The sequence below is a fragment of the Neoarthrinium moseri genome (assembly GCF_022829205.1).
Source record: "Neoarthrinium moseri strain CBS 164.80 chromosome Unknown scaffold31_Wmoseri_CBS_16480, whole genome shotgun sequence".
NCBI classification, from domain to species: Eukaryota; Fungi; Ascomycota; class Sordariomycetes; order Amphisphaeriales; family Apiosporaceae; genus Neoarthrinium; species Neoarthrinium moseri.
In genome coordinates this window covers 260,546-270,572 of record NW_026055145.1, presented here as the reverse complement: position 1 = coordinate 270,572, position 10,027 = coordinate 260,546, and the positions used below count along the sequence as shown (strand labels likewise).

Below are 10,027 nucleotides of genomic sequence, written 5' to 3'. Positions count from 1 at the left end.
GCACGAATGCAGACTTCTCATGGGACACACATGGCCGCCGGGTCCAGAGCCCTTCGGCCCCGATGCACATTCGGCCAGTCTACAGCACCGGTTCTGTAGCGGGCTCGACCGCGGTGACCTGCCCCCAAATTGCCTTACAGAATCATGAAGGCATGTCGTGGGGTGAAGAAAGGGGTGGAAGGGAGGGGGCCAAGCGCGGCGCAATATGCAGGAACAGCGGCCCCTGATTGGCCATTTAGGCGCGGGTCGGCCTATTTCAAGACCACACATCATGATAGTGGTTCGTGGTGGCTATCGCGAAAGTGCAACGCATACAACTCAGCCCCGGGGCCGTTTCTCACGCATTCGTCAGCTCCGGGCCGCGGGGCTGCGGCGAAACATAACTCTTTGGAAGCTGACGAGGAACAACGCCGCCACCACCACTGGGTGCTGCTTTGGGCAGATTTGCGAGATGGGGTGAGACGGTCATGGCACAGGGAATGAGGGTTGGTGATGGGGGCTAGATATATAGACTTTTGCAATAAACGCCAGACTTGCTCTACCATTCCTTTTTCTTTCCACTGCCACAGGCCGCGAAGCAAAAGCGAGGGACCTGCCGATCAGAATCCTTCGTTGACCAGACCCGGAGACCTGGTCGATCGTAATGGCCCAGGCTGCAGTGCCACACCAACCGCCAGAGTCGCCATGGGGTTATCGTCCGAACCAGTCCATCAACGTCATCTTCCTAGTCAGCTTCTTCACCAGCATCGTAGGGCTCCAGGTCATCTCCCTGTATACCCGGCAGTGGTTGAAATTTAGCATTCCATTGAGTGTTGCTTGCCTATTCGAACTTGTCGGGTATGCTGCTCGAGCGGGAAGTTCAACGAGCCCGCTGGACGTGCGTCTCTTCGCTGTGACAACGTTCTTCTTGACGATAGCTCCCTCTTTTATCTCTACCAGGTGATAAGCCCGAGCTTCGTGGTTCTTAAGGACACCACACTGACCTGAGCCTTTCAGCATATACGTTACTGCAGAGAGAACCTTCTACGTCTTCGGAAAAGAGCATTCGTTGATCGACCCAAAATGGTACGCTTCCTTCGTCTGTATCGATGCTATAAGTCTGGTGTTACAGGTGGTCGGCCTGGTGGTCGCCTACTGGGATATTGCAGCCATGAATCGCGTAGGACTGGACTCGAATAATGGTGGAGGTGTTATCGCAGCCGGACTCGTGATTCAGGCCATCATGCTTATGATCTTCCTCTTACTCTTCTCCTACGCCATGGCACAAGGATTCGTCGCTTGGCGCGAATTTGGATATACCACATTCAATCCCCGTCGAGGAGGCTACAGGCGACTCGGCTGGCCATGTATACTCTTCTTGGTGGTGGTTGTGTTTAGCGTATGCAGCCTCCTCGCGCGGAATATATACAGAACTGTAGGCTTTGTGCGGAGCTTTGACGGCGGCAATAATAGCGAGGCTGCTTTTGCACTTTGCGACGGGCTGCTGGTATCATTGGCGGTACTAGGGCTTCTTGTTCTCCATCCATCATACGTGTTTTCAGATTACAGCAAGGAGAAGGACGCCGACAAGTTGAGTTCGAGTGCAAGTTCCGGGCCCAGTTTCGGGAGGATAATGCAACAGGGTGTCGTCTGACTCCATCGCCTTTGGTTGGTTTGACGCAATCATTGACGGCACTCAGATGGACTAGAACAAGCATGATCTACCGATCAATTAATAAATTAATACCACTCCGTTATGTTCTTGGGTCCTAGGTGTTTTCAGTTTCTTTCGGATCGACTGCCGTCGTTTGTCCGCCAGGTTGGATTGCCCCAGGGATATAAGCAACCATGGCCTTGCTTGCTCCCTCAACACAGTACTGCACAACTTCAATTTTGGTTCCTTTCGGCGCGAGCTGCGCAATTTGTCTCAGGTCACTTGTCCGCGGGAGGAAGAGCGCATGATCCATACTGCGGTACGCTTCATGCATCGTGGCTAGGTTGTATGGCTCCATGGTACTCAAGTCAAAGATCTCATCCGTAGAGTACCCGGGTCCTCCCCAGGGCGGCGAACCGAAAAGCACTGTCTTATCAACGTCGACCTTGATCGCATCTTCTAGGCTTGAGGGAGACGAGTTTAGCAGCTTCATGTATTCGAAGTTATCGCCGTTGATCCAGGTAATGTATTCGGACACGCCATACAACTCGGCGTTGTGCTGGGCGCAGGCCAGTGTCGAGGGGTCCTTTTCGATGGCGATCACCCTCTCCCACCTTTCCGAGAGCGCGAACGCGATAGCATTGGCCCCGACGCCGGCAAATAGATCGATTATGACCGTCTTGTCATCTGATACCGTCTTTGGCAGCTCCCAGGCGATCTGGTTTGCGACAGGCTCTGGCGTTACGCCGTACCAGGCATCATGGGTCATGTAGACACCCTCATTGTAATACGAGAATATCGTGTGGCGTTGCTGCCAGTATCTGTGCAAGATGTTAGTATCGTCCTTCCATTCCAGCAAGAAGTGTCTCACTCACTTTTGCAGATCCCAGGGAACTTCGCCTATCTTGCGCCAGTGGTGGCACTCATCTGTCAACGGCAGTTTCTTGGCTGCCTTCATTCTGAACTTGTCTGGAGAACGAAGAAAAGGCCCAGACACATACCGGACCATTACTGCATCCCCTTTCAATCAGTCAAGACCCTCTGTAGCTGGGCTGCAGACCATTGTAATCAACCGTGGTTGACTTTCACCTTGGGGGGGAGCTCAGGCGTGAATGAAAGTTCCTAGTGAACGAGGCTGACGGTGCTCGCCAGCGTGTGGCGTCTGTGGGGACCCACCTAAGATAGAGCTGTAGAGTGGAGCTTGGACCTGGGAGGCAAGGCTGAGCCGCCTGAGATGACAGCTGTGCCTGTATACATGGGTGCTATCCAATGTACTGTAACTTAAGAGCTCGAAGTGAATTGACATCGCGCGCATACGACGACGACCACCATAGCATCTTGACCAGTCCACTGTCTATTGGCAAGTATACGGGTGCAGAGAGTCAGCAGCAAAAGCACCGGAGCGTCGCGATCATGTTCAACGCCCTCAATCGCTTCATATCACGACTGGATGGCGACCCCCAGCAGCAACGCAGAGACCAACATGGCGGCTACGGATTCCAGGTCTTGCGCAACACCAACCTAGAACTCGGCATCGAGCCCTGGTTCGACTTCATCGTCGGCATCAATGGAAGAGAAATCGTGCGTCCACCTTGAGCTCCCGACACCCACCTGTTATGTCCCACCCTGAAACCGCCGTGGGATCGCTGACCGCTCGACCAACAGGACAACCCCGAACCCCGCCTCTTCGCCCAAGAAGTCCGCAACTGCGCCGGCGGCACCGTAGCCCTGGGCCTGTGGTCGGCCAAGGGCCAGCGGACGCGGGTGCTTCACCTGCCCGTGCCGGCCGAGAACCCGTCGCTGGGCCTGTCGCTGCAGTACACGGCGCTGGCGACCGTGGCCAACATCTGGCACGTGCTGGACGTGGCCGCCAACTCGCCCGCCGACGCCGCCGGCCTGCTGCCCTACAGCGACTACATCCTCGGCACCCCCGATGGCGTGCTGCACGGCGAGGGCGGCCTGGGCGAGCTGGTCGAGGACTTTGTCGGCCGCCCCCTGCGCCTCTGGGTCTACAACAACGAGTACAACGTCACGCGCGAGGTCGAGATCGTGCCCAGCCGCGAGTGGGGCGGCGAGGGCGCCCTTGGCTGCGTCCTGGGCTACGGCGCGCTGCACCGCCTGCCCGCGCCGCTCGAGGAGCCCGTGAGCGCACCGGGGGAGACCTTGTTCGATGGCGGGGAGCCGAGCGCGGGCGGCGCCGGGGGATTTGCGGAGCCGCAGTTCGGCAGCGGCGATGGCAGCTCGTTTGCGCCGGCGGGGGCGCCGTCGTCGGATTTCTTGGTTCCGGCGCAGATGGTAGAAGCCTCGTCACCGGTCAGCGGGCCGCCGAGAGGGGCACCGGCGCGTGGTAGGCGAGATCGGCATGCGGGACACAGTCCGAACCGGCTGATGGACGACTACTTTGCCGAGGAGGAAAAGAAGAGCAGGGAGCTGGATGGCACGTCTTCGAAACCAAAGGCCACACCGCCGCCGCCGCCGCCCAAGTCTGGCACAGGACCACCTCCGAAGGGCGGGCCGCCGAGGGCCAGTCCAAAGCCAGAGGAAGAAAAAGCAACAGAGAATACGGACGAAAAAGAGACAGGGAGCGGTGACGAGGACTAGGTGCTTGTTTCGAGCCTGAGCTCCTTGTCCTGATAGACGAGTGTAAGATCAATATGGATGGATTGAGTATGGAAGCGCTGGCAGGCCCTCGAGGGGGAAGTATGAGCCAACGGCGTATATGACGGGTGCAGGACGGAGCCGAGACGACATAGCGACAATATCACGAAGAGACATGTTTAAGATCAGTACAGCATCTGCCAATCTCGCCTTTGTGTGTGTTCATGATGCCATTCCTAGTACTGGTACAAAAGTACATTGCAGCCGTGCCATGCCTTGCCAACCTTGTCCTGCCCTGCCCTCCTTCGTGATCTCAGATCTCGATATGGACCTACCGATGGCAACACCGGTAGGATCGTTTTGGTCTCCCAGAGGCAGCGTCTCTTTGTTCTGTTCTGTTCTGGACTGCTGTCCAATTCTTCGCTTATATACACTCAAAACACATGCATTCTCCCGATGCCATCTCTCCTGTCCGCTCTAGTTTATGAAGTTGACGCAGAAGAAGTGTAAGATCAGGCTGCCGACAATGTAATCTGCGAATGCCCTCTCCGGGGAGACGGCAGGGAAGTCGGACTTGTTGGCCTCGGTGGTCTGGATGCGGAGCGATGCTGTTTCACAAATATGCATCAGTCGATCTCCTTCGTGACAAGTCTCTCCACGAAAAGAAGAGACGAGACCTGGCAACTTACCGGTAAGAACAAACTGGCCGACTGTGGCCCCAAAGCCCGATAGGAACGCATTGAACGGCTGTAAACGCATTGATTAGCCAATATCCCCGGCGACTGTGTAAACCTTTTCCAGACAATTTCCCCATTGAGCATTTCCCTTGCAGGTTCGTTCAAGGGATCTTTTCAATCCTTCAACCCAGACGCCCGAAATGAGATTGACGTACGTAGTTTCCGGCTAGGATGCAGTACAGGAACTGCAGGGCGCCCACGACGACCAGGAAGGCCATGAAGACGTCGATCAACTTGGTCCGCTGCGGGGTGTTCTTCTGGTAGTAGTCGACGATGTTGAGGGCGATCTGGTCCCATCGCTGGACGGCATTGGCACTGGTCTTCTTGACGGTAGTAGCCGTCGAGGCCGGGGTCGTGGCGGCTGTGGACGACGATGTGGCCGCGACGGGTGTGCTGGTGGCCGGCGGGGTGTTGGACGCTTTCTTGGCCATTGTGAGAGGTCGGAGCCGCAGCCTGCTTGCTCAAGCGTCGAGTCGGGTCGGGTTGGGGTGAGGCGAGGATGGACCGGCGATTACGAGACAGAAAGGAGTGGCTTGGGTAGGCTCGGGTTGGAAGCTGGACCCTTCAATTCATGGATGAGAGGTTGAGGTGCGCAAAGGGACACGCAGCTCGATCACCGCTGGCCAATCAGGCGCGCGCAATGCGACAAGTGTGGCTAGTGCTGCTCGGCCGGGTGGCTTACCGGCTACCTAGGTGCTGCAGAAGAGTGGGCATGTACAACTGTCCATTGAGGTTGACAGGCTCTCTTGTTTGAGCTTTACGACGTCCAGGATTATTGCAAGTTGCGCAGGTAGGTTGCAGTACATTTTTAGAATTATCGAGGGTCTTTGAAGGTCTTCGAGCACACAACATGAGCTGGATCAGCTGGGGCAAGCTGCTGCCCGTCGCGCCAAGCATAGAGCTCCAGCCACAGCGCCCATGAGGTCAGCGATGCTCCGAAAGGCTTCGGGGCCCGCAGAGCGAGCCTCGGGTTCTTGGACTGCCCTTGCATCCCACGCTGCCACGCTGCCACGCTGCCTCATACTTTGCGCATCCATAGTGCTTTGAGGAACTATTCACTTCGACCACTCCAAATATCGAGAACTGAACATCTTGCAGATTTCCGTCAATATGGCAGGTTCTTTTCAGGGAGCGAGCCGCGGCGCACCAGCTAACCCCGTGATCAGGGTATCGAGAACATCGCATACGTGCTGGGCGGTCTCACCGCAACCGGCGGCACGATTGGCTTCCTCAAGACCGGTTCCATCCCCTCGGTCGCAGCTGGGTGGACGGTTGGTCTCCTATGTATGTGTCTCTACTGGCCTCGACCGCCACCCTGCATCACCGCTCGCACAGCTGACAAATACTCTCTGATAGATGGCCTGGGCGGCTACCGCCTCCAGAACCGCGAGCCCTACGGAGTCGAGCTCGCACTCCTCGCATCGGTTGTTCTTGGCGGTTCCTCCATTCCCCGCGCCATCCGCCTTCGCAAGCCTGTCCCATTGGTGCTGAGCTTGGTCTCCCTGTTCGGGGCGTACGTGTTCGGAGATGCGTTCAGGAAGACGTTGTAGAGGGAGCAGACGAGTTTCGGAAGGGTAAAGAGATCGCGCTGGCCGAAGAGAGTGGAATATATATCCGTACAGGCCGCTATAAATCAAATGCTAGTCCCTCGCAATGCCTTTTCGTGATGTTCCCTCGCCGCATGCGACCCTTCTCAACACCGGGTCTTCCAGGTGCCGTGCCCCAACGCCGAACCATGCAATTCAAAATCGTACACGCCGCTCCGCCCGCAGAGAGGGAGGACCTCACGAGTTCTTGTCAATCTCGGCCCAGGCCCTCTGGATCTTTTCTCTCTTGGCTTTGGCGATCTCGCGATTCGCGGCCGTGCGCTTTAGTCTCTCGGCTCGCAGGCACATGTTGACGTCGTGCTTGATGTTGCTGCACATGCCCAGCGACTTCCAGAGAAAGCCACGGGCGTGGCACTCCTCGAGGGCGGTCATGACCTCCTCGCAAGCTGGCGGGTTGGCTCGTGTTAGTCGCAGGCTCTCTCAAGGGTCTCGGCGCAGGTTCATTGCAGAACCAGATCAGAGGGGCCAATTACCGATGTTATCTTTGGTGTGCAAGTGTGGATGCATCTTGATCGCCGTTTACAGTGCCACACACAGAGGGAGGATGGGCTCAGGATGCCTCGTACGTCAGAAAGAGAGACGTCTTGATGGCGCGACAATGGGAAGATTTCTTAGTCGCGATTCTGGGCTCGGTCGCCGGCGGCATAGCAGAGCATGGGCCACTTTCGCCGCGCCCGCTGGCTCCCCCCACACTGCCCGCCGGCTGCGGTCCAATCCAATCCAATGCAATCCAATGGGTGCGAATTCTACTCTCAAAGGTGGGATCTCATGTGAGAGACCGTGCTTTCATATCAGAGATTCTTGCGACTTCATAATTCAGGCTGCCCCCGCTCCTTTCTGACCATGGCATCCAACGGCCCTTCTGCGAAGCAGCAGCAGCGTGAGTGACCCCAGCCAGTCTTGCGAGCCCTGTGCTGACCCGTTCCCCTCAGAGCTGCAAACTCAGTATGGCAATTACAAGAACGCCCTGCAGCAGCTGGCGCAAAAGATAGGAGACGTCGAACAGGAGGCTGAGGAGCACAAGTACGTTCCGTCTGCCACATTTCGTGGTTATCGATTCACCCCCGCGCGTTTCTTCTCCTTCGGCATGGACGTTCGCACGAAGGCGTGTCAGGGGTCCCTCCCTAGGGTATCCTACCAACGGATAGGCTCACCGCTTCGTCGGGACCTTCATATACTCACTCACTGCCGCCCCTCTTGACCCAGCCTGGAATCCATCTTGACCGCACTCACCGCCTATCCGGGAGGATTCATGGCTGATTATACTTTCTACTACTAGGCTTGTCCTGGAGACGCTCGGCCCGCTCCCAGGAGACCGCAAGTGCTTCCGCATGATCAACGGTGTCCTGGTCGAGAGAACCGTCGAGGATGTGGTGCCCGCGCTCAAGACGAACGCCGAGGGCCTGAAGCAGGTTCTCGACGAGCTGGTCAAGCAGTACAAGACCAAGCAGGATGATCTGGAGAAGTGGAAGGTACGTCATATCGAGTTCGTGTTTCTTGGGGTGTTGCGCGGTGGCAGACATCGTCACCTCGCAAGAAGCAATCAAGAGAAATATTTGGAGCTAACGTCTTCCGTTCTGCAGAAGAAGAACAATGTTCAGATTGTGCAGTCATGAGCAGGAACCTTGATGTCCCTTGCAGGTGGTGACATTGGAGTATCCCTGAGGATCATGGGTTGAAGTCGCATACGGGATCTACGTGGCTATCTCGAAGGACACACGTTCTCGTGTCTTTCGGGATCCTCGGTTCAGGACGGCTTGAGGCTTACGAGCCTAATCGTGACTGTGAGCTGCGCCCATCGTGGATCGGAAGCTCCGGTCTTTCGATCGAGATCCTTGTTGGCTGCTGTACAGTTGCGCGAACGGGTGTCCAAAGTCAGATGTGGGAATTATTATCGCAATAGGAAAACGTGATGGTTGTGGTGGTGGTGTTGATGAGTTGTCCAACGAGGCGTTGCAGCCATACTAGTCCTGGCTGGCTCCCAATGCCTAACGGCTGGAAGTCGTTCGAGGCTATCTGGACGCACCGTCACTCTGGGGCGCGACTGTGACGTCGACCAAGGCCGAGTGTGACTGACCTGGCTGCCCCTGTCCAAAAGATTACACTTTGAAGACAATATAATGTTCTAGATCCACAGCCGGTGCAAGTGGACTGCATCTTGAAAAGCATCCACTTCAAAGTGTCTTGCCTCCACGTCAGGTCTGTCTGTCGGTAGATGGTTTTACGACTGCGGCCACCGGGGTATATTTCCGGATTCCAATAGACGCATGATGTGGCTAAGGGGCTTATGATTCGTGTAACCCATCGTTTGACAACTGTCCTTCCGATGGCCGAAAAGTTGATGTACCAGAGCAAGGCCTGACATTATACAGCGAAGACGTGCATAAGCACACTCTGAAGGGTGTAGCACTAGCTTACACGGCATCGAAATCCGGCTGTGCTTGAGGCAGCTCGTCATAGGTGGGGGTCTACTTTGCAAAGCCTGGCCACCAGGGAGCACTTTGCGATGGTGTTCGTCCAGATGAGTAGTGTACTTGGGCGAGGTACATCCGCGACGGAACCTAGGTGCTTCGAACCCGTATGCAGATGTGCCCAATGGATGTGAGGTGTGGGCGCTACAGCTATTTCCCCTTGCGCAGTTATCACCTGACTGGTCTGTACAATTGTCACGGGAATCATCAGAACAGTTGGACACTGTCTGAATGTAGGTCTTGTTACATCGCTATTGGCTTGAAATGAAAGATCGTAAGAAGAGCAAAGAGCGAATGAGATCGTCGTCAAATCGATGCTCACTCCCGACCATTTGGCGGCGGCGTGTAGTAGTTCATGGGACGCAGTTGGGCCGCATACACCCTGCATACCTTGCTCCACGCCCCAGGGTCTGTCCCCTCTCCTGCATCCCTCACGAGGTGTTCCGGGGTGCGAAGCACAGTGTACTACGGAACAGGGTAATACGTTCATGCTGGTCCACGAGCAGAACAGGCAATGCCGATGGGATCGTACGGAGGGGCTCGCTGGGTTTCTCGGACCACTGTAATTTCTCCGCATTTTGGAATACTGCCGAGACGTCGAGGGAATTTCTCATTTACTGCCAATCACATCGTCGACTCTCTGGTATTTCCTACGATTGGCTGTCTCTTGTCATTTTTCGCTCGCATTGCTGTAGCGCCAGCCTTATGGGAAAACGCCCGTTGGAATGACGAGCATGCTTAATCTCACTGCAGACGAACTCTGAGCCAGTCGCTTCAATCGCAGACTCGATCAAGGTTTAGGCGACGGTCATTTACAGCCAGTCACACCCCTTGAGGCTGCTGTCAGCCTTCCTGTGCCTGCCAGGGCAGCTGCATCTCAAGACGATTTGTTTATGCTGGTTGGCATTGCCGAATCACACAAGGGACGTTGCCCACCACTTGGATGGTTGCAGAGCCTAGGGCGGTCGAATGTAAGGAGAC

At 56.0% G+C, this 10,027-nt stretch overlaps 7 protein-coding genes across 7 annotated transcripts; 4 read left to right on the top strand and 3 right to left on the bottom strand.

Annotated features, from left to right (window-relative positions):
• Positions 1-643: 643 nt before the first annotated feature.
• Positions 644-1,633, top strand: JN550_007842 (uncharacterized protein; the record flags this gene model as incomplete). The annotated part of the gene is made up of 2 exons (XM_049319737.1): positions 644-939; positions 997-1,633. 2 exons carry the CDS (start codon positions 644-646, stop codon positions 1,631-1,633), a joined length of 933 nt encoding a protein of 310 aa, XP_049170198.1.
• Positions 1,634-1,748: 115 nt separating this feature from the next.
• Positions 1,749-2,591, bottom strand: JN550_007841 (uncharacterized protein; the record flags this gene model as incomplete). Its single annotated transcript, XM_049319736.1, has 2 exons — positions 1,749-2,454; positions 2,509-2,591. The coding sequence occupies 2 exons, from the start codon at positions 2,589-2,591 to the stop codon at positions 1,749-1,751; spliced, it is 789 nt and encodes a 262-aa protein (XP_049170197.1).
• A 455-nt stretch (positions 2,592-3,046) lies between these two features.
• JN550_007840 (uncharacterized protein) lies at positions 3,047-4,234 on the top strand (the record flags this gene model as incomplete). Its single annotated transcript, XM_049319735.1, has 2 exons — positions 3,047-3,214; positions 3,299-4,234. The coding sequence occupies 2 exons, from the start codon at positions 3,047-3,049 to the stop codon at positions 4,232-4,234; spliced, it is 1,104 nt and encodes a 367-aa protein (XP_049170196.1).
• A 474-nt stretch (positions 4,235-4,708) lies between these two features.
• On the bottom strand, positions 4,709-5,399 carry JN550_007839 (uncharacterized protein; the record flags this gene model as incomplete). The annotated part of the gene is made up of 3 exons (XM_049319734.1): positions 4,709-4,839; positions 4,921-4,978; positions 5,124-5,399. 3 exons carry the CDS (start codon positions 5,397-5,399, stop codon positions 4,709-4,711), a joined length of 465 nt encoding a protein of 154 aa, XP_049170195.1.
• Positions 5,400-5,898: 499 nt separating this feature from the next.
• JN550_007838 (uncharacterized protein) lies at positions 5,899-6,518 on the top strand (the record flags this gene model as incomplete). Its single annotated transcript, XM_049319732.1, has 3 exons — positions 5,899-6,006; positions 6,135-6,252; positions 6,325-6,518. The coding sequence occupies 3 exons, from the start codon at positions 5,899-5,901 to the stop codon at positions 6,516-6,518; spliced, it is 420 nt and encodes a 139-aa protein (XP_049170194.1).
• A 234-nt stretch (positions 6,519-6,752) lies between these two features.
• Positions 6,753-7,082, bottom strand: JN550_007837 (uncharacterized protein; the record flags this gene model as incomplete). The annotated part of the gene is made up of 2 exons (XM_049319731.1): positions 6,753-6,961; positions 7,049-7,082. The coding sequence occupies 2 exons, from the start codon at positions 7,080-7,082 to the stop codon at positions 6,753-6,755; spliced, it is 243 nt and encodes an 80-aa protein (XP_049170193.1).
• A 336-nt stretch (positions 7,083-7,418) lies between these two features.
• On the top strand, positions 7,419-8,191 carry JN550_007836 (uncharacterized protein; the record flags this gene model as incomplete). Its single annotated transcript, XM_049319730.1, has 4 exons — positions 7,419-7,455; positions 7,508-7,598; positions 7,855-8,047; positions 8,159-8,191. 4 exons carry the CDS (start codon positions 7,419-7,421, stop codon positions 8,189-8,191), a joined length of 354 nt encoding a protein of 117 aa, XP_049170192.1.
• Between the last annotated feature and the right edge of the window lie 1,836 nt (positions 8,192-10,027).